Source organism: Sphaerodactylus townsendi, linkage group LG11 (genome assembly GCF_021028975.2).
Source record: "Sphaerodactylus townsendi isolate TG3544 linkage group LG11, MPM_Stown_v2.3, whole genome shotgun sequence".
NCBI lineage: Eukaryota > Metazoa > Chordata > Lepidosauria > Squamata > Sphaerodactylidae > Sphaerodactylus > Sphaerodactylus townsendi.
The window spans coordinates 75,762,976-75,784,990 of record NC_059435.1 but is presented as its reverse complement, the minus strand read 5'-3'; the positions used below and the strand labels follow the sequence as shown (position 1 = coordinate 75,784,990).

At 48.7% G+C, this 22,015-nt stretch overlaps 1 protein-coding gene across 2 annotated transcripts; it reads right to left on the bottom strand.

The window, feature by feature from the left end:
• Positions 1–993: 993 nt before the first annotated feature.
• JMJD4 (jumonji domain containing 4) lies at positions 994–21,797 on the bottom strand. Of its 2 annotated transcripts, none has more exons than XM_048510921.1 (7): positions 21,642–21,797; positions 18,479–19,101; positions 15,070–15,235; positions 11,037–11,162; positions 8,853–9,120; positions 7,505–7,651; positions 994–3,051 (listed from the first exon to the last, which is right to left on the bottom strand). In XM_048510921.1, the coding sequence occupies exons 2-7, from the start codon at positions 18,741–18,743 to the stop codon at positions 2,740–2,742; spliced, it is 1,284 nt and encodes a 427-aa protein (XP_048366878.1). In that variant the 5' UTR covers positions 18,744–19,101; positions 21,642–21,797; the 3' UTR covers positions 994–2,739. The 2 variants fall into 2 exon arrangements, with proteins under 2 accessions (XP_048366878.1, XP_048366879.1); XM_048510922.1 differs by lacking the exon at positions 21,642–21,797 and adding an exon at positions 19,892–20,505.
• Positions 21,798–22,015: the final 218 nt, after the last annotated feature.

Below are 22,015 nucleotides of genomic sequence, written 5' to 3'. Positions count from 1 at the left end.
CCCGCTCGCTTGCCCGCCCCCGCTCACTTGCACACCCGCTCCCCTGCCCACTCACCTGCTTGCCTCGCTCACTTGCCCGCCCCCACTCGCTTTCCAGCCCGCGCCCGCCCCCCTGCTCACTTGCCCGCCCGCTCGCTCGCTTACCTGCTTGCCTCGCTGCCTTTAATTTCTGCCCGGGCTTGCCCGGGAAGGGGCAGCCACGCCGGGAGCCGCACGAGAAGCAGCGAAGAGCCGCGGGTTCCCGACCCCTGATTTAAACCACCTTAAATCTGCAGATCTCTTCTGCCAATGGTAGTACTTCTGCCCAGGTTTACCCTAATCAGAATTTTACGGTATCTATAGCCCAACTTTCTCACAGGGGCTCCAGGGAGATTGTGTGTGTTAAGCGCCGTCAAGCCTGGCGGCCCTGTAAATCAACGTCCTCCAAAATGTCCTGTTGCTGACAGCCCTGTTCAAGTTTCACCCAACTGCTGGAAAGCAGAAACTGACGGCAACCTCCTTTTGTAAATGAATGTGGGCATACATTCCCGGACTCCCCCCAACATGATGGTCATAAGCTTATGTGGCTAAGGAGCAGCAGTGGCATAGTGGCTAAGAGCAGGTGCACTCTGATCTGGAGGAACCAGGTTTGATTCCCAGCTCTGCCGCTTGAGTTGTGGAATTCAGACTAGCCTGTGCACTCCCACACACGCCAGCTGGGTGACCTTGAGCTAGTCACAGTTCTTCGGAGCTCTCTCAGCCCCACCCACCTCACAGGGTGTTTGTTGTGAGGGGGGAAGGGCAAGGAGATTGTCAGCCCCTTTGAGTCTCCTACAGGAGAGAAAGGGGGGATATAAATCCAAACTCTTCTTCTTCTTATCAGCTGGAAATGGGTGGAGAGACATTCGCAACTGGCCCTCACGTCTCTGTGAAACACCTTCAGCGCAAACTCTATAAATTACTCTATACCTTCAGCGCAAACTCTATAAATTTCAAAGAACGAGATGAAGCCGCTGACACTGAAATAAGCTTTGTTTAATGTGCAGTTTCAGAAAAGTCTGGGATTGACTCGGCAGAACAGTCGAGGCTTTGAGTAAAATTCACCTCAGGGCTTAAACACCCCCCCCCCCCCCCCCAACAAAAAACCAGGGATTTGAATCCAAGTATAACAGGCTGTAGCGAAGGGTGACAAATCACACCCTGCCAATGCCCATACAGGAGCTCCCAAAGCTTTAGTCCCCTTTACTGCCAGCTGCAAGGACGCTGCCCCCCTGTTGCAGTTTCCAGCCCTTCCTCGCGCTTGATGCCATGACTTAAGCCCCTTCGCACATGCAGAATAATGCACTTTCAATCCGCTTTCAAAATGGTTTGCAAATGGATGTTGCTCTTCCGCACAGTAAAATCCAGCTGCAAAGTGCATTGAAAGTGGATTGAAAGTGCATTATTTTGCACGTGCGGAAGGGGACTAATTGTGCTCAATAGGAATAATGGGGAAGACACGCTACAACCACACCCTCCCCTCAAGACTGCACGCTTGCTGGGCCCTTAAAGGGAAGGGTGTCTTATAAGTTGAACCAAATAAATAAATTAAAATAGAAAGTACTACTATTTACACTAAACCGAAGTTGCCCCTCCATTTCCCCCTTTGCTCCTGACATTAGGAGGGCCACCTATTTCTCATAATGCAGTTGAAAGCCTTCGGGGGGGGTGTGTCTTTTTTGGCTTGGACGGCGTTGGCCTTTGCTTGGAGATTCTCTCATTGGTGGGCCGTGCTGAGCTAAAAGACAACCTCAAAAGTCTCTTTTGCTGGCCCCTGATGCTCTCAGGCCACCGTATTTCATATTACGGGTTAAGGGCCCAGAAGCAGTTCATAAATACATAAAAGAGAGCAGAGCCAGCTGTCAGCACTGAATTGCTCGGAGTGCCATGCAACCAGTCCCACAAAGGGCACCTTTCCTTTTCTGAAGACCACGTAGATAATTGTGCGAAAAGCTGGGGCACTGAAACAGCCAACCGTCTCATTTATTTCTACCTGCAGCCCAGCTCTCAGCCCTCGTTTTAGGCAATACTTGCAAATATAGAAGCAGCGCAAGAAAGGCTTCTAGGTAGTATTTGTAGGTGGCAATTGGCATAGCTTTCCCGGGAAGGGGGATGTCTGCCCAAATTTCAGCTGCCCTCTGTGGGTTTCCAGAGTTTAGCCCAAGGCCTGAAAAAGGGGAGCGCCAAGCCTTAAGGGGGGAGGGGGGACCAGACACACTACTCACTACAGGGGGCAGGGGGGAAAGTATTAGGAACAAGTAACCATTATCCACCAGCTATCCTTTTCTCACGAGTCACCTTCCCTCGAACGCCCCTTTCGGTAGGGCCTGAGACTTCCTACTTCTAAGCACAACATTTCGATTCACTGTTTGGGGGGAAAACGACAGTCTACCAAGTCTGTGAAACACTCCTTCTACCACCTCTAACAGGAAAACGCCTCTAAACGGATTCTTTTCACTCAGCCAAAAGTGGAAAGAGACTGAAGTGATGAATTCGAAGAGCTAATTCTCTATGAACAAATGGATCACAGCCACCCCCGAGCTTCCTCGGGGATGCGGGGCAGGGTGGGGCGGAGAATGTTCTTTTCCGGCTAAGACCAGTTCCTTTGCCCTGGGGATTCACTGTGCTTTAAGGCTTCTAAAAGGGGAGACTGACATCATCAGCATGCACCCAGCTTGCAAAAAACAGCCATTTCTGCAACTGGTTAAAATAAACGGGGCGCTAGAGGAGGGCCGTGTCTATCGCCGCTTTCAGGCGGTGGAGGAGCGCCTGAGGAGGCGGGGTCAGGGACTCGGGGTTCAGTTTCTTGAAATCCTCGTTGGCGGTCAAAGAAATCAACACCTTGGCAGACCGTTTCAAATCGAAGACGGCATGCAGCATCCCCAAGCCGGAGATGGCGGCTCGGTAGCAGTGCCTGGAGGCGCCTTCCTCGGGATGGTGGTTCTCGAGGACAAAAATCCGGTTCTCTGCAATGATCTTCAACAGGTTGTAGAACTCCTTATAGTCGATGCCTGTGTAGGACTTCATCAGGACCTGTGGAGGTGGGAGAAAGGGTCAAAGGTCACAGGCATAAACAAAAAAAGGGGGAACAACCAGTGGTGAGATCCAAACATTTTAGGAACAGGTTCCCATGGTGGTGGGATTCAAACTGTGGTGTAGCGCCAATGGGGCTGGACGGGGCACAACGGGGGTGTGGCCGGGCATTCCGGGGGTGGGGCTGTGGCAAGGACGCAGCCACTGCGCCGGTCCTTGGGCGGGAAACAAATGCACGCAGGCGCAGGCTGCCATGCACGCCGGTGCACCTCCTGCTAGACTGCTTTAAGTTCTGCACACTACTGCTGAGTGGAGGGGCGTAGCTAAGGCAAAAATCACGTGGCAAAATCACCCATTAGTAACCCCCTCTCGGCACACACAAATAATTAGTAACCTACTCTCGGGAACCTGCGAGAACCTGCTGGATCCCACCTCTGGGAACAACCCTACAAAACTAGAATTAAGTACCAAAGGGTCAAGGAATTGTTTAAGGGTCCACTAAACGTAAAACTGTCAAATATCAAAAACACGTATATATTACAAATTAAAGTAATCTACACTTATAAAAGGCCCATAATACCCTCCCTTATGCACACAACATCTCAATCACAATGCACAGAAGGGTCCTATGGGACACTTTTGACCCTTAAAAACAGACACGTGTGGGCTAACTGGCTTTCCTCCGTGGTCAATTCATTTGGTCCACACTAAAAGAATTTCCTGTGACTGAGGCATTATAGGATTTTGCTCTAACAGAATTGGACACGATTGGTGCATTTTTATACTCTTTAAGAGGACGTGACTTTGTGTGGAAGACCCAGGTGCCAATTTAAACAACTCTCCAACAATTGGCCTCAAGTCATTAAAAAAAAGTGTTGTAATTGCAATTTGGAATCTGGTAGCTATACTGTAAAGGATTCAATGGTGTTGATGGTGAAGTAACCTTGAGTGCATTCCACAGCCCAGGCGATGGGCCAGATGCATCGGCGGAGACTTTATCTTTGCGCGGGAGATGAAGCCTCTGTTCCCATGGGAAGCAGGAAGGGGGGATGGGGTGACTGGTATTATAACCTGTGCTTCTGGCGGGAAGTGTCATTCCTGCCACTGCGTGTACTTGAGCTTTCTAAGATGTCTTAATAAATGGACTTTTACTCCCAAAGCCTTTTATTTCTGCGTCTATGGAATTCCTTACATATACACTGTGTTGTTGTATTACTTTTGACCACTGAGGAAGGCCAGTTGGCCAAAACACATCTGTTTCTAAGGGTCAAATAAATATCCTATAGGACCGAGGTACAAAGGAACCTTTGGCACTCTAGATGTTATGGACTACAATTCCCATCAGCCAATTGGCCATGCTGGCAGGGGCTGATGGGAATTGTAGTCCATAACATCTGGAGTGCCAAAGGTTCGCCACCACTGCTATAGGAGGACCTGTCTGTGTATGATTTTGTGTGCATAAGGGAGGCCATTATGGGCTTTTTTTTAACAAGTATATATGATTTGAATTTGTAATAAATACATATGTACTTTTGATATCCAGCAGTTTTACATTTAGTGGCCCCTTAAACGATTTCTTGACCTTTTAGGTACTTAATTCAAAGATCACAGGGATCAATTCCTAGACTGAATGTAATGGGAATGATTCAATTCCAAGCTTCTCCCCTTTCCTCAGAAGACCTCTGAGCAGCCTATGTTGTTTGCCCCTCCTCCTTTTTATCTTTATATCCCTGTGTGAAAAAAAAAATGAGGCAGAGGACATAAGCACATCAGAAAGCGCCTGCTGGATCAGACTAGAGTCCATCTAGTCCAGCACTCTGCTACACACAGTGGCCCACCAGGTGCCTTTGGGAGCTCACGTGCAGGGTGTGAAAGCAATGGCCTGCTGCTGCTGCTGCTCCTGAGCACCTGGTCTGCTAAGGCATTTGCAATCTCAGATCAAGGAGGATCAAGATTGGTAGCCATAAATCTCCTCCATAAATCTGTCCAAGCCCCTTTTAAAGCTATCCAGGTTAGTGGCCATCACCACCTCCTGTGGCAGCATTTTCCAAACACCAATCACACGTTGCGTGAAGAAGTGTTTCCTTTTATTAGTCCTAATTCTTCCCCCCAGCATTTTCAATGGATGCCCCCTGGTTCTAGTATTGTGAGAAAGAGAGAAAAATTTATCTCTGTCAACATTTTCTACCCCAGGCATAATGTTATAGACTTCAATCCTATCCCCCCTCAGCCGTCTCCTCTCCAAACTAAAGAGTCCCAAATGCTGCAGCCTCTCCTCATAGGGAAGGTGCTCCAATCCTTCAATCATCCTCGTTGCCCTTCTCTGCACTTTTTCTATCTCTTCAATATCCTTTTTGAGATGTGGCGACCAGAACTGAACACAGTACTCCAAGTGCGGTCGCACCACGGCTTTATATAAGGGCATGACAATCCTTGCAGTTTTATTATCTGAGAGAGACTGTGCTTAGCCCAAGGTCACCCGAGGATCATGACTCACAGGAATTTGAGCCCTGGTCTCAGCAGTCTCTGCCCAACACCCCAAGCACTGGCCGCACTGGCTATCCACTGCCTCCAGCTTCTAAGCATCCCTGTATCTAGCTTGCATCTAAATCCTTCCTGGAGAAATGAGACGCATCCCTGAAGGTGACCCAGCTGAAGGTGAATGCGCTTTCCCAACCTTCACGGACATGGTAGTGAATAAATCAATAAGCCTTTATTGGCATTTACTATAGATTAAAACTGATAAATATAAAAAGACCCCCCCCCCCCCCCCGCAATTCTTAAAATCAGATACTGCACAACATCAGAAATAAATCATCGTATTGTCGAAGGCTTTCACGGCCGGAATCACTGGGGTGCTGTGTGGTTTCCGGGCTGTATGGCCGTGTTCTAGCAGCATTCTCTCCTGACGTTTCGCCTGCATCTGTGGCTGGCATCTTCAGAGAATCTGATAGGTCTATCTGATAGGTCTCTCTTCAGAGGATCTGATAGGTCTATCATCACAATCCCTATCAGATCCTCTGATCTATCAGATCCTCTGAAGATGCCAGCCACAGATGGACAGATCCTCTGAAGATGCCAGCCACAGATACAGGCGAAACGTCAGGAGAGAATGCTGCTAGAACACGGCCATACAGCCCGGAAACCACACAGCACCCCAATAAATCATCGATTCGTTTCCATCATTGCATATAAAAACTTGGTCACTGCTTCGCACTGAGTCAAGTTATTATTGTTCGGTAAGAGGATAATTTTTTGTCGGACCGCCATTTCAGTAGAATGTGATGTTAGAAATGTCAGGTATTTTGGCCTGGCTTTATTAAACCTGGGGCAAAAAAGCAGCAGGTGTTGTACAGTCTCTTGTTGACCTGAATTGCATGGACGCCATCTCTTCTCTCCAGGGACTCCTTCAAACCTGCCTTGCAGCCTAGCAGAAGGTGATACATCAAGCCTAGCTATGCAATCTCCTTCTGCAGCTACAGGCTGTCCGCAAAGGTTCCCTCCCATCCACGGTGATGCACATCCTTTCCTCCTGCTGTGGGCCGAGACCATCAGCCAACAGATGTGCTGGGGAACATCTGTCTGAAAAAAGCAGACTGCGAGATAGAATCAGGCTGGCTCAAAGCAGGAGCTGCTGGTGCGACGGTACGAAGGGTTGGGCATTAACTCTGCTGCAGCCTGCCTGTCGACGCTGTTTGAAAGACAAGGTAACAAAACAGGAGAGAAACCACGGAGAGAAACCGTTGGACGGCGGGATATGATTGAAGTCTATAAAATTATGCATGGGGTAGAAAATGTGGACAGAGAGAAATTTTTCTCTCTTTCTCACAATACTAGAATTAGGGGGCATTCGTTGAAAATGCTGGGGGGAAGAATTGGGACTAATAAAAGGAAACGCTTCTTCACGCAACGTGTGATTGGTGTTTGGAATATGCTGCCACAGGAGGTGGTGATGGCCACTCACCTGGATAGCTTTAAAAAGGGCTTGGACAGATTTACGGAGGAGAAGTCGATCTACGGCTCCCAATCTTGATCCTCCTTGATCTGAGATTGCAAATGCCTTAGCAGACCAGGTGCTCAGGAGCAGCAGCAGCAGAAGGCCATTGCTTTCACATCCTGCAGGTGAGCTCCCAAAGGCACCTGGTGGGCCACTGCGAGTAGCAGAGAGCTGGACTAGATGGACTCTGGTCTGATCCAGCTGGCTAGTTCTTATGTTCTTATGACAAGCAGCGAGTGGGTTTCGATGCTCACTTCAACTGGAACCACAAAGGCTCTTGCAGCTATTGTAGCAACAGCGTTTGCAATCCTGGGCCTGCTCGGTCTAACAATGTTTTCTGCGTCTGACCAAGTGTGCTGCGGGGTCGCAATAGGCTTTAAGATGCTTCGAAGCCTGGTTATTCCAGCTGAAGAAAAACAGCGGAGCTGCCCTCCTTGGACAGCCAGTCTGCCCTACCTGGCATTGTAGGTGCCAGTCCTCCATGGTTTCTCTCCATTCTTTGATCTCCCGTTGGACGGCGGCGAGTTCATCTTGGAGAAAGCTCCACATGATGGCTACGTTGCACCCGTTCACCCAGTTGTGGTTGATGGAGATGGTGTCCTCCTAAAAGAAGAAGAAGAGTTTGGATTTAAACCCCAAGCTTTAAAAAGGGCTTAAACAGATTTATGGAGGAGAAGTCGATCTATGGCTACCAATCTTGATCCTCCTTGATCTCAGATTGCAAATGCCTTAGCAGACCAGGTGCTCAGGAACAGCAGCAGCAGAAGGCCATTGCTTTCACCTCCTGCATGTGAGCTCCCAAAGGCACCTGGTGGGCCACTGCGAGTAGCAGAGTGCTGGACTAGATGGACTCTGGTCTGATCCAGCAGGCTAGTTCTTATGTTCTTAACTTTCTCTCCTGTAAGGAGACTCAAAGTGGCTTACAAGCTCCTTTCCCTTCCTCTCCCCACAACAGACTCCTTGTGAGGTAGGTGGGGCTACCCAGTTGCCATATTTCTTGGCTTCTACTTAATTTGAACGAATCAAGAGCTTTATACCGAGTTAGAACGTCAGTCTGTTCAGCAAAAAAAAAAAACTGTACACTGTAACCAGAAGTTCCTATCTAGGAAGAGATCCTGCCCAGCCCTGCTCAAGATTAAAATTATACTGTATGATTTCTTTTGTGCTTAAACTTGGAGCCTTCCGCCCGCGAAACATGTACTCGGCCAAAGAATTATGATCCTTTCCCATCTGCTCCTTTGCACCCAACTCAAAGGCTACTTCAGGAATCCATGCATTGGGGCAGTGATGGCGAACCTATGGCACGGGTGCTAGAGGTGGCACTCGAGCCCTCTCTGTGGGCACGCGCACACAGAGTTCATCATGTGGGGGGTGGAAAATCACTCCCCCCCCACACACACACATCTAAGCTGTGCGCGACGATGTACGCGACCATGGTGAGCAGGGAGGAGTCGGCTGGCAGGTGCTTGTGCTCCGGATGGCTGCTGCCCGGGGGGGGGGGGGGTGCAGAGAAGGCAGAGATGCTAGAGAGGCACAGAGCAGTGCATGTGGGACTTGCTGGAGGCTAGAGCAGGCTGGCCCCTGCTCGAGTGGGTGGGGCGGAGGAAGAGGGAGCCAACCGTTTTTTCCTGAACTAAAACCTCAGCATTCAGGTTAAATAGCCGTGTTGGCACTTTGCGATAAATAAGTAAGGTTTGAGCTGCAATTTGGGCACTCGGTCTCAAAAAGGTTCGCCATCACTGCATTGGGGCCACGGTACCCCACGGAACCCGAAGGGCGGCCTCTGCTCTCTGAGACATCTTACCAGGTTGTGAACCTGATGGTGCCACCCGCTAGGAATGAAGACCACCTCTCCGGCTTCCTGTATGATCTCAACGGGAGCAGCGCTTTGGGCGTAGCGAGGGTAAAGACTGCTGTTCTTCAGCTCGGGGGAAGTGATGTCGAAGGGCAAGTGGCCGTGGCGGTCGCGGAGGTTCTCCTCTTGCCCCGGGGGAAAGATCAGCCATTTCTTTTTCCCGCAGATATTGGCTGACCAGCTGTAGGAGCGGAAGACGTCTGCGTGGAAGGGAGTCCTGTGGGGAGAATCCGAAGGTGAGGGGAAAGTTCCTGGCATAGGCAAAGGGGCTGGGGGAATGCGCCCTCTGGTGTTCTCACAGGTGCCTTAACCTTTAAAGGAGGGGCAATAAATGATGGGCACGCGTGCTGAACTGGGGCAAGCCGGAGCATTATGCATGGCACGCAGGACCAGATCGTTGTGCGAGGGATCAAGACGAGCCCTGGGACACGGGTGGTGGCATCGAGGCTGAACTTGTTCCACTGGGTCTCACCAATTACAACTCTTGCCACCACCTTGCTTTTTAATTTGATGGCACACCAACATCTTCGGAGTAGGCAAGGCAGGTTTCTGTGCACTCAGATCATAGAACCATAGAGTTGGAAGAGACTCCCAGGGGCCATCGAGTCCAATCCCCTGCAATGCAGGAACACATAATCAAAGCACTCCTGACAGATGGTCATCCAGCCTCTGTTTAAAAACCTCCAAGGAACGAGAGTCCACCACACTCCAAGGTAGTGCATTTCACTGTCCAACAGCCCTTGCTGTCAGTAAGTTTTTCCTGATGTTCGGGTGGAATCTCTTCACCTTCAATCCATTACTCCTGGTCCCAGTCTCTGGAGCAGCAGAGACTGGGCTTTTGGAGGGGCTGGCCGCGGTTCTATTGCCCCCCAATGAAACCGGAACTAAACCGGAACTAAGCTGCCTTTTCCATCCTGGTAGGGCCCTGATTCCATCCTGGGCCCTGCCTCTCCTCCCTTCTCCTTTGGCCTTTAGACCGGGCGCCTGTGTGTGTGTTTTTACACAACCTTTGTTGTAGAATCTGTATTTATTGTTTAAATTGCTGCTGAATTTTAATGAGTTCGATTTTATGTTATATCGATGTACTGTTCTGGAAACAGTCATGTTGTGAGTCGCCTCGAGCCCTTCGGGGATGAGGCGGCCTATAAATTTAATAAATGAATGAATGAATAAATAAATAAATAAAGCTTGCTCCCTTACCAACATGACATCCCTTCAAATATCTAAACATGGCTATCATGTCACCTCTTAACCTTCTCTTCACCAAACTAAATGTCCCCAGCTCCCTAAGTCTCTCCTCGTAGGGCATGGATTCTAGGCCTTTGACCATTTTGGCCGCCCTCCTCTGGACCTGTTCCAGCTTGTCAATATCCTTCTTGAATTGCAGTGCCCAGAATTGTACACAATATTCCAGGTGAGGTCTCACCAATGCAGAATAGAAAGGTACAATTACATCCCTCAATCACAAAAACTATCGACTCCTAGTCGAGTTGTGGCTTCTCGGGAGACTGCTGTTTCACTCCAAAGACAGAAACACATAATCACACATGCATGCCAGCCACAGATACAGGCGAAATGTCAGGAAAAAAATGCTACTGGAACAGTCATACAACCCAGAAAACCCACAACACCCTACTGAAACTGTACATTGACAAAATAAAGGATCAAAAGTGAATAAAACAAGTTAAACTGGATCAGCTGAGAAAATTAAATGGCTATACATAATACTGAACAGCAAACTCTGCCTGCCCTTATAAGATAGTAAGAGGGAGATCGTACTTTCCCTTGTGGGAAAAAGTGCCCCCCATTTAAGACTGTAAAACAGAGGCTCATTCTGCACATGCAGAATAATGCACTTTCAAACTGCTTTCAGTGCTCTTTGAAGCTGTGCGGAATAGCAAAATCCACTTGCAAACAGTTGTGAAAGTGGTTTGAAAACGCATTATTTTGCGTGTGCGGAAGGGGCTAGAGTTTTCTGAATAGGCGCATCCTCCTTTCCTTTCTCCTAAACAACAGCATTACTAACACCCCTACGCCTGTTCATTTTGGAGTTAGGTCCCTTGCTCTGCCTTTTACTTCCATCACAAGCGAGAAATGAAAAGACAATACGTGGAAGAATCCCGTTGGCTTTACCATGAGCCCTTGGGTCCCATATAGACGAAGCGATAGTCATCCACTTTTATGGCATCCCAGTATTCGTTCAGCCAGTCAGAAGAGAAGTAGATTGGGGTGGTGTAAACATCTTGTTCTGGGAAAACCCTTGAAGAGACAGTTTTGGAAAAGGCATAATTAGAACAGGAGTCAAGACCTGCCTAACCTTTGGACGGCGGCGGGCGAAGGGACGGGGTCGTGGCCTGGCAGCTGTCCCGCGGGCCCCGCACAGAAGTTTGCTGAGTTCATGCACCTCATGCTTTTCATGCGTGTACCTAATCTCAGGTTTTAAGGTTGGCTTAGGACAGTGATGACGAACCTTTTTGAGACCGAGTGCCCAAATTGCAACCCAAACTCCACTTATTTATCGCAAAGTGCCAACCTGACAATTTAACCTGAATGCTGAGGTTTTAGTTTAGAAAAAAACGGTTGGTTCCCTCTTCCTCGGCCCCACCTGCTCGAGCAGGGGCCGGCCTGCTGTAGCCTCCAGCAAGTCCCGCACGCACCGCTCTGTGCCTTTCTAGCATCTCTGCCTCCTCTGCGCGCCCCCCCTCAGGCAGCAGCCACCCGGAGCACAGGCCCCAGGCCTGCCAGCCAAGTCCTCCCTGCTCACCGCGGTGACCGCATATCTGCTCAGTGGCCTAGGCCAGCCTAGATGTGTGTGTGTGTGGGATTTTCCACCCCCCACATGACGAACTGTGTGTGTGCGTGCCCACAAAGAGGGCTCCGAGTGCCACCTCTGGCACCGGTGCCATAGGTTCGCCATCACTGGCTTAGATATTATTTGCATTGCAATTCCCATGCACAGGAGCCAGCCTGATCCTTGAGGAGCTAGAGAATAGCAACCAAATGTTGTATTCACAGGATGCTGAACCCTAGCCTTAGGAGAGCTATATCATTGGTTAGTAAAGCGTTTGGGACTCTTTAGTTTGGAGAGGAGACGTCTGAGGGGGGATACGATTGAAGTCTATAAAATTATGCCTGGGGTAGAAAATGTTGACAGAGAGACATTTTTCTCTCTTTCTCACAATACTAGAACCAGGGGGCATCCATTGAAAATGCTGGGGGGAAGAATTAGGACTAATAAAAAACTTCTTCACACAACGTGTGATTGGTGTTTGGAATATGCTGCCACAGGAGGTGGTGATGGCCACTAACCTGGATAGCTTTAAAAGGGGCTTGGACAGATTTATGGAGGAGAAGTCAATCTATGGCTACCAATCTTGATCCTCCTTGATCTGAGATTGCAAATGCCTTAACAGTCCAGTTGCTCGGGAGCAGCAGCAGCAGCCGCAGAAGGCCATTGCTTTCACACCCTGCACATGAGCTCCCAAAGGCACCTGGTGGGCCACTGCGAGTAGCAGAGAGCTGGACTAGATGGACTCTGGTCTGATCCAGCTGGCTTGTTCTTACGTTCTTAGGTTTAATGTTCTGCCTTCAGCACTGCTATATGGTAGATAAAAAAAATAGAGGGTGCGAAGAGATTCTGCTCCTGTCACTCAAATCAACTGGAAACTTTAGCCCATTTCCTCTTCCATTGCACTAAATAGGAGGGGATTAGGGGAAAATATGCAAATTCTCTTCTCTTGAATTGAGATAGGATATCAGACACTCAAAAGATCTTATACTCGCTAAATAATTATGATCTTGTAGTTTGTGAATTGGCGATAATCAAAAGACAACTGGGTGCAACATACCAGAATGGATATAGAAGGAACGTGTGGAATGCCCCCCCCCGCCCCCCCAACTTTTAATAAGTGAATAAGTGTAAACAAATCTCGCATACACCTCATACCATCTACCAAAAGTGGAAAGAATATCAATACAGTACGTAAAGCACATGGCAATCTCCTATAACTAAATAACTTTGTTATTTAAATTTTAAGAAATTGCTCCTGTGGAAATTTGTTTTAATGTGGTTAGTTTTAGTTATGTATTTTATGTGCTGTTATTGGAACAGCTGTATTGTGAGCCGCCTCGAGCCCTTTGGGGGTGAGGCGGCCTATAAAACTAATAAATAACAAAATAATAATAATATAAATGCAAACATCTACACATAAGCAAATGTCTTAAGCATAATCTCATCTGTGGATCGTCATTACCGGGGATAACGCTCAGGACATTTGCTTATATAGAGATGTTTGCATTCATAGATTGCCGTGTGCTTTGCACTTATTCACTTATTAAAAGTTGGATGGCACCTTTATCGGCAAAAGGGCAGAGAATTTATTCACTCATGCTGCTGCTCAGGTGCTTGTTTGGGGCGTACTCAAGCCTTGCATGTTCTAGTGGTTCAGTGCCTACGTTAAGCACCACCAAGTTCTCCAGTGCTCAGAGAAGTTGGCTTATGGAATAAGGCCCGGACGTGTCCAGTTCACCAATGGAGCCAGCCACCTGAGGAAAAATCCTCTGGCAGACTTGAAGCAGAGGCTGTTAGAGTTCCTCTAAGCTTGCATTGAGTAGAGCAGTGATGGTGAACCTTTTTGAGACCGAGTGCCCAAACTGCAACCCAAAACCCACTTATTTATCACTGGGGTGGGTTTTTAAATTGAGCCTGGACACCTCTTGTTTAATTTGCTAATTGTTAGCCGCTGTTTTTATGTATTTTAAGATGTTTTATTGATGGAGCCTATGTTTGTATTTTACCAGATTTGCTCCTGCTTATTGTTTATATATTATGTTGTTCACCGCCCGGAGCCCTTTGGGGATCGGGCAGTATAGAAATTGAATAAATAATAATAATAATAATAATAAAAAGTGTCAACACAACAATTTAACCTGAATACTGAGGTTTTAGTTAAGAAAAAATGGTTGGCTCTCTGAGGTGTGAGTTACTCAGGAGTAAGCTTGGTGGTAGTTGTTGGCTTTGCTTTGAAGCCAGCAACCAAGCTTACTCCCAGGTAAAGGATCGTGCCTTAGTTCTTTGCATGAAAATCAGTGGGGTTTAACAGCGCTTAACAGGGTTACCTATACTGCTTCCCCAAAACTAGGTCTTAGGTTTAATGCTAATAAATCCGAGCTCCAGCGTTTCTGCCAGAGACCCACAGCGCCCTAGATTGGGGACAATCCCCCCACATGATGAACTCTGTTTTTGCGTGCCCACAGAGAGGGTTCTGAGTGCCACCTCTGGCACCCGTGCCATAGGTTCGCCATCACTGGAGTAGAGGGTTCAACGAAATGGCCTCTAAGAGTCTAGAATTCTGGTCAAAAATTGTTTCAACAAAAAAAAAATGCTTTAACTTTTAATGCAACAGAAGTGCAGGAGAGCACGAACCCCATCTCCTATATTTATTGCAAAAGGCAATTGTCAGGAAAGCCACCAACGTCCCTGTGTCCTCTGTTACCGAACTTCAAGGGATTTCTCCACCCTGGTTTCAGAATCCCAAATGTCAGCTATCATGCAGCTATGCAAACGTATATGAACAAAGACTACCATGTTTCCCCGAAAATAAGGCAGTGTCTTATATTAATTTTTGCTCCCAAAGATGTGCTATGTCTTATTTTCAGGGGATGTCTTATTTTTCTGTGTTCTGTTCATCGGGCATGCTTCCAAACAAAAACTTTGCTACGTCTTACTTTCAGGGGATGCCTTATATTTCGCACTTCAGCAAAACCTCTACTATGTCTTATTTTCAGGGGATGTCTTATATTCGGGGAAACAGGGTAATACATGAAGTTGTCAGAGAGGAAAAAAGTATTTCTATACAGGTAACTCTTACGTAAACTCAGATATGCCCAGACACGGGAGAAAGGAGGGAATTGCATTCAACATAGGAAGGAACAGCCCATACGAGGCAAACACACTGGATGAAATGCAAGGAAAACGGGCACCTCTCCTGGGCATTTGGGATCTCTGTCCATGCAGTCACCACCTTAGGCGTGGCTATAGTATCAAAACAAATAGCTACTACGGATGCTGCTGAAAGCTGAAACATTCGGCAAGGGAGCATCAGAGGCGCGACTCGGCAGCATTCCGAGGCTTTGTAACGGCATGCGGAGGAGTTTGACGGCTTACCTGTGCAGGTGCCAGTCCTTGAGGTAAAGGCACCCTCGGGGCGAGCAGTAATTTTTTTTAATATGCTCTTTCCAGTAACTTATGTACTCCTTGAGTTTGAGGTGTTCCTTTGGGTTAGAATTGTACTCCTTGACGTCACAGTTGGCAACGGGTACTACTGCCTCCCCTGAAACATAAACTCTTTGAGCCCGTTGGGGAGAACAACTGAAACCACATTGGGGCTATTGAGCCGCTGCTACGTGATCTGCAGCATAACAAAGCAAACGAGAGGATTAGCTGACTGCTGGGAAATTTGGGCAGAGGAGGAACTCACCGGGCGGAACAAGCCTTGGCCAGAGGAGGCCTTTTCAGTAGAACTGGCGTTCTGCGGCAACTGTCAGTTCTCAACTGTTGGGAATTACGACTGGTGGCAGCGGAAAGCACTGTCAGTCACAGCTGCCTTACGGTGACCTTGTAGGGCAGTGGTGGTGAACCTTTGGCACTCCAGATGTTATGGACTACAATTCCCATCAACCCCTGCCAGCATGGCCAACTGGCTGATGGGAATTGTAGTCCATAACATCTGGAGTGCCAAAGGTTCGCCACCACGGTTGTAGGGCTTTCCAGGCAAGAGGCCTTCAGAGTGGTGGGTCACTGCCTGCCTCCATGGGCGCAGAGAGAATTCTCCAGGCCAGATTGGTCAGGGATCCTGGAGGGGTTTTTTTGCCATTTTCTGGGTATGGGGCAAGGGTCACTGGGGGGGCAGATAGATGTGAATTTCCCCCATTGTGCAGCAGGTTGGACTAGATGACCCCGGAGGCCCCTTTCAATTCTACGTTTTCACAATCCTATTAAGTATGACTGGCCCAAGGAGCAGGGAGTCAAACCCGGTTCTCCAGATCAGAGTCCACCCCTTTTAACCGCTGCACCCCGCTGGCTCTCTTCTGAGTTATTATGACAGTGCAAGAAAGCCTTTGCTTGCTTCTGACGCTCACAGGTCTACAGAACGAACAATGGTGTGGTGATGCTATCTTAATTCTAGAGGTGTATCGTTTCCACTTGCTCATGATCAAAATGAGGAGGAAGAACAAGTCAACGTGAGCAACCTATAACCTGTTTTTGTAAGTATCTCTGCACTACTGTCTGAAATCATTTATCCTGGAACTGGTATAGTGACCGGCTAAAAGCCTAAAGCACAGGTGTCAAATTCGCGGCCCTCCAGATGTTATGGGCTACAGTTCCCATCATCCCCTGCCAGCCTCATGCTGTAGTCCATAACACCTGGAGGGCCGTGAGTTTGACACCTATGGCCTAAAGGACGAATGGTGATGCCACTGGTTTGAATGTCCCCTCGGCCATGAGCTGACTCAATGGTCGAGGCAAGTTCTAACTGCTTAGCCATATCCCTGTCCTGCCCATCTATTAAGCTATAATAATACTGGCTTCTCTTGTAGCATTGTCATAAATGCAAGATCTTAACAGTCTGCCCTGACTATTCTCAAAGGACTCTACAAAAGCTAAGCATTCTAATAACCTGCCCCCAGGATTAACACACTTTATGGTAGAAGGTGACACACAATTCCAGGGACTTCAAAAGCTGGTAACAATGCAACTTGACTTTGTACGCAGTATAAAAAAAATCTTGACTTTGTACACGGCATAACGCAGACATAACTGTAAAGAGAACATGTATGTAACTTGTGGTTTGTGTCAATCGACACCAACCACTCAGTCTTACTCCCTACTTGCCAACTTTCCAGTACAAAAAGCACACCCAATAGATCAGGGGTGTATTAATTTTCTGGGCATAGATCAGGGGCTGTGAAAAAGGCAAACTCTATGCTGGGGATAATCAGGAAAGGAATTGATAATAAAACTGCAAAGATTGTCATGCCCTTATATAAAGCCGTGGTGCGACCACACTTGGAGTCCTGTGTTCAGTTCTGGTCACCACATCTCAAAAAGGATATTGAAGAGATAGAAAAAGTGCAGAGAAGGGCAACGAGGATGATTGAGGGACTGGAGCACCTTCCTTATGAGGAGAAGGCTGCAGCCGTTTGGGGACTCTTTAGTTTGGAGAGGAGGCGTCCTGAGGGGGGGGATATGATTAAAGTCTATAAAATTATGCCTGTGGGTAGAAAATGTTGACAGAGAGAAATTTTTCTCTCTTTCTCACAATACTAGAACCAGGGGGCATTCATTGAAAATGCTGGGGGGAAGAATTAGAACTAATAAAAGGAAACACTTCTTCACGCAACGTGTGATTGGTGTTTGGAATATGCTGCCACAGGAGGTGGTGATGGCCACTAACCTGGATAGCTTTAAAAGGGGCTTGAACAGATTTATGGAGGAGAAGTCAATTTATGGCTACCAATCTTGATCCTCTTTGATCTGAGATTGCAAATGCCTTAACAGTCCAGGTGCTCAGGAGCAACAGCCGCAGAAGGCCATTGCTTTCACATCCTACATGTGAACTCCCAAAGGCACCTGGTGGGCCACTGCGAGTAGCAGAGAGCTGGACTAGATGGACTCTGGTCTGATCCAGCTGGCTTGTTCTTATGTTCTTATGTTCTTATGTTCTTAATTGCTGCATTTTAATTTATATTATTTTGAGATTAACTTATATTTGATTTTAGGTTTATCTGTATTTGAATGTCATGTCGTTCACCGCCCAGAGCCCTTCGGGGGTTGGGCGGTATATAAGTTGAAAAATAAATAAATATAAATAAATAAATAAATAAACAAACAAACAAACATGCATTCCAGGGGCCAAATCTGGCACTTTGGGAGGGCTTGTCACGTCTGCAAGCAAACTGAGTCAACCACTCCGCCTTGCACCCGATCTTGCCTGGCGAGCCTGTTACAGGTTTGCCAGCTGGAGCAGCCCCCCCCCCGCCCCGCCATCCAGGCAGCCCCCACTTGCTCCCAATCTGACCTGTTGAGCCACACCCCCACAATACTAAATTGGGTCTGCTGAGCTCGCCAGCAGGGGCCTGGCCTGACCAAGACACATTTATGTCGTATCTGGCCCTCATAACTAATGATTTCAAACCCACCCACCCCTGCAATGGAGGCCTGTTGGACCTAACTGAAAACCTCAAAAGATTCTCTCAATGACCGGTCGTGGGTCCAGCCCAGCCTTTTTGCTCACTGATTCACAGTGCAAAGTGACTCCAGTTGAAGCCCTGTGACATGAACGGTCTTAGACAAAAAGTAATTCTCCTTAAGATTGCACAGTCGGTCCTGGAACGATGCTAGCGGGCATTTGACAGCTGTCTCACGGACAGAACTAAAGCGGGGGGGAGCAATCGATTGCTAATTGGGGGGAGTGGCCACAAACGACAGTCTGCATAAAAGCCAGAGACATATCAAAACTATTTACTTCAACATCCGTCAACCAATAAAATCGAGCTGTTGTCATTTAACTTACCAAAAGTCTGCAGCAAGAAGTCAAAGTCTGGCTTTCCATCCGGGGTCACCCATTTCCGCCTGCTGCCCCAGCCCTCGGTGAATTTAGCTGAGAAAACACAGGGGTCATTGGGAATCAGGTAATCCTTGAAAAAGTCCGCATAAGTGAACGTCTCTGGCTTTTCGATGTAGTCGACGTGGTCGTGGGGCTGGCTGCTTGCACCCCGAGGTGGGCTGCTGTACTCGCGAAAAAACTGGGTAGCACAGGAAAACGTGTCCCTGTCCATTCAGGCGACAGCGGGTGTCTGGCACCCCACTTAACAGGTGACAGGTGAGGCTAAACTATGCTAAAAGAAAGCTGGACTGGTGAGGCCAGTCGATTTGAAACAACAGTCAGAGATCGGGAAGCAGGAAGCAGGGAAAGCAGAGAGTATCGCATCAAAGAGTTCAGTTCCAATGTTACCAGAAAATCTTCCCATTTGGCTTGTACTGTATATGGCTACTTATGCTGTTGATGGCTCCTGGTTCTTAAAAACACCTGTTACTTCCTGGTGGTAAAGCACACGCAGCTGTGTTGGTTCGCTTTCCTGTGTCCCTCTGGCATCTCATGGAGGGTAGCAGGCAGGTAAGGCCTCTGGTTGACGTCTAGAAACAAAACAGCAACACGCTCATTTTAAAAACTGTGTCCCTTTAATTTTCACGTGGATTGTATTTTATTCCATTTTACTCAACTTGGTGTTTTCTTTACATTATGCATCAGACTTATCGAACGTAAACTTAACGACACTTAGGCAAGAATATCATGTTTTAGCTATTAAGAATAATTGCAATGAATTTACCCAGAAAGAGAAGAAAAAGTATTCTCTTGAGAAATACTAAGGAAGTCATTAAAAAAACCAAGGGTCAAATCTTATTCGGTGAATACGCTGATTTTATAGTAATTGTAAAAGTCAACTTCGCTAGGACATGTAACACAAGTTAAGCATCGAAGAAGAAGAAGAAGAGGAGGAGGAGGAGGAGGAGGAGTTTGGGTTTATTTCCCCCCTTTCTCTCCAGCAGGAGACTCAATGGGGCTTACAATCTCCTTGCCCTTCCCCCTCACAACAAACACCCTGTGAGGTAGGTGGGGCTGAGAGAGCTCCGAGAAGCTGTGACTAGCCCAAGGTCACCCAGCTGGCGTGTGTGGGAGTGCACAGGCCAATCTGAATTCCCCAGAGAAGCCTCCACAGCTCAGGCGGCAGAGCTGGGAATCAAACCCGGTTCCTCCAGATTAGATACACGAGCTCTTAACCTCCTACGCCACTGCTGCTCTTTGAAAGGGAAGACACAGAGACACTCCCGTTGCATTGGCCAGAAGGGGGCAAAGGCTGGGTCAGCACCTTACCTCCCCCCCACCCCAGATGAGAACGATGCAACACCTGACCCAGATACTCACCCTTCCCCTGGTAGCTGCCTGCACTACGTATTTCAGAGCCTGCAGCCTAAAACTATCAATCACACGATAACAAGCTGTTGTGCACTATCAGGCACTGAGTAGGCGTGTTTTGAAATCTAGCAATGTTGAAAAGAGCAGACCTTCAAAGGGTATATTGACACAACTAGCCCCCAACCCAAATCTTGGATTTTCCATAATCTTTATTTAAACAGACGCTGTTTTATGCCCTGCCATGTAGGACGCAGCGATTAGCTGAAAGTCTGGTGTATGAATAAATATAGGAAGGCTCACGCTATGTGCATTCAGTTTCTTACACACATCCACCTTCTCTCTCATTCATTTAAATTGCCCAAATTCACAAGAATATCATCATTTTAAAAAATCACTTGTTTTTTTAAAAAAGCAAACTCTGCTGAGAGCTTCGTCTTAATCTCCTCTTTCGGTTCCCAATCTTTCTTCTGAGTAACCTTGCCCTGCCCCCATATATACATTGCAGGTCCCCTTAGAATCTCAGCCCCCCGCCCCAATTTTGCAGGCCTCTCAAAACAGCGGGGTGTGGAACCATTTTGCCTCCCTTTTTGATTTTTTCCGACCCCAATTAAAAGTCCTCCTCAATTCTGGCCCATGCAGTTTCCCTTTCTTTGCCCCCCACCCATGCATCCCCTCCCCCTATTCCAAGCCCCTGCCCATTTTACCCCCTTTCCCCTCTCAATAGAAATAGACCCTCCAAATCCCCTCCCATTATTCCAAGCCCCTCCCCATTTTACCCCCTTCTCCCCTCTCCAGAGACCTCTCCTAATCCCCTCCCCTATTCTTAGCCCCTCCCCATTTTACCCCCTTCTCCCCTCTCCAGAGACCCCCTCCTAATCCCCTCCCCTATTCTTAGCCCCTCCCCATTTTACCCCCTTCTCCCCTCTCCAGAGACCCCCTCCTAATCCCCTCCCCTATTCTTAGCACCTCCCCATTTTACCCCCTTTTTCCCCCTCTCCAGAGACCCCCTCCTAATCCCCTCCCCTATTCTTAGACCCTCCCCATTTTACCTCCTTCTCCCCACTCTCCAGAGACCCCCTCCTAATCCCCTCCCCTATTCTTAGCCCCTCCCCATTTTACCCCCTTCTCCCCTCTCCCCTCTCCTAATCCCCTCCCCTATTCTTAGCTCCCCTCCCATTTTGCCCCTTCTCCCCTCCCAGAGACCCTCTAATCTCCTCCCCTATTCTTAGCACCTCCCCATTTTGCCCCAGCACCCCTCTGGACCCTCCCTAATCCCCTCCCCTATTCTTAGACCCTCCCCATTTTACCTCCTTCTCCCCACTCTCCAGAGACCCCCTCCTAATCCCCTCCCCTATTCTTAGCCCCTCCCCATTTTACCCCCTTCTCCCCTCTCCAGAGACCTCTCCTAATCCCCTCCCCTATTCTTAGCCCCTCCCCATTTCTCCCTCTCCAGAGACCCCCTCCTAATCCCCCCTATTCTTAGCACCCCCCCATTTTGCCTTTTCCCCCCTCTCCAGAGACCCCCTCCTAATCCCCTCCCCTATTCTTAGACCCTCCCCATTTTACCTCCTTCTCCCCACTCTCCAGAGACCCCCTCCTAATCCCCTCCCCCATTCGCCCCTCCACATTTTCCTCCTCGTCCCCACTCCCAGGAAAGACCCCTCCCCCTATTCCTAGCCCCTCCACATTTTACCCCTCCCCTTCCAAATCCCCTCCCCACAGTCCTCCCCACCCCACAAGCGCGCATGCGCACACGCACCTTCGCCTCCCCTCGCCAAGACTCTCCCGGTGCCTCCGCAGCGTCCAAACACTCTCACAGGGAGCGCCCAAACGGCGGCGCATGCGCCGTCGCCTCCCCGGTGCGAGCGCCCTCGGCCCGGGCGAGGGGGACGTCGGCGGAGGGGAAAAGGGGCGGAGCTCGAGGCCAGGGAGAGCCAATGGGAGAGCGCGCCGGCTCGGCGCAGGCGCGGTGGTCGACGGGGCCGGCGCGAGCGCGGAAGAGAAGCGGCTTGGGGCGGCAGCGGCGGTTGGTGGCTGTTTGTTTTTGTTCTTCCCTCCGCCCCTTTCCTGCCTCCCCTCCCCTCCCCACAGGGGGCCCCCTTGCTGGGGGTCCTTCGTCTCGGCTGCGCCCCC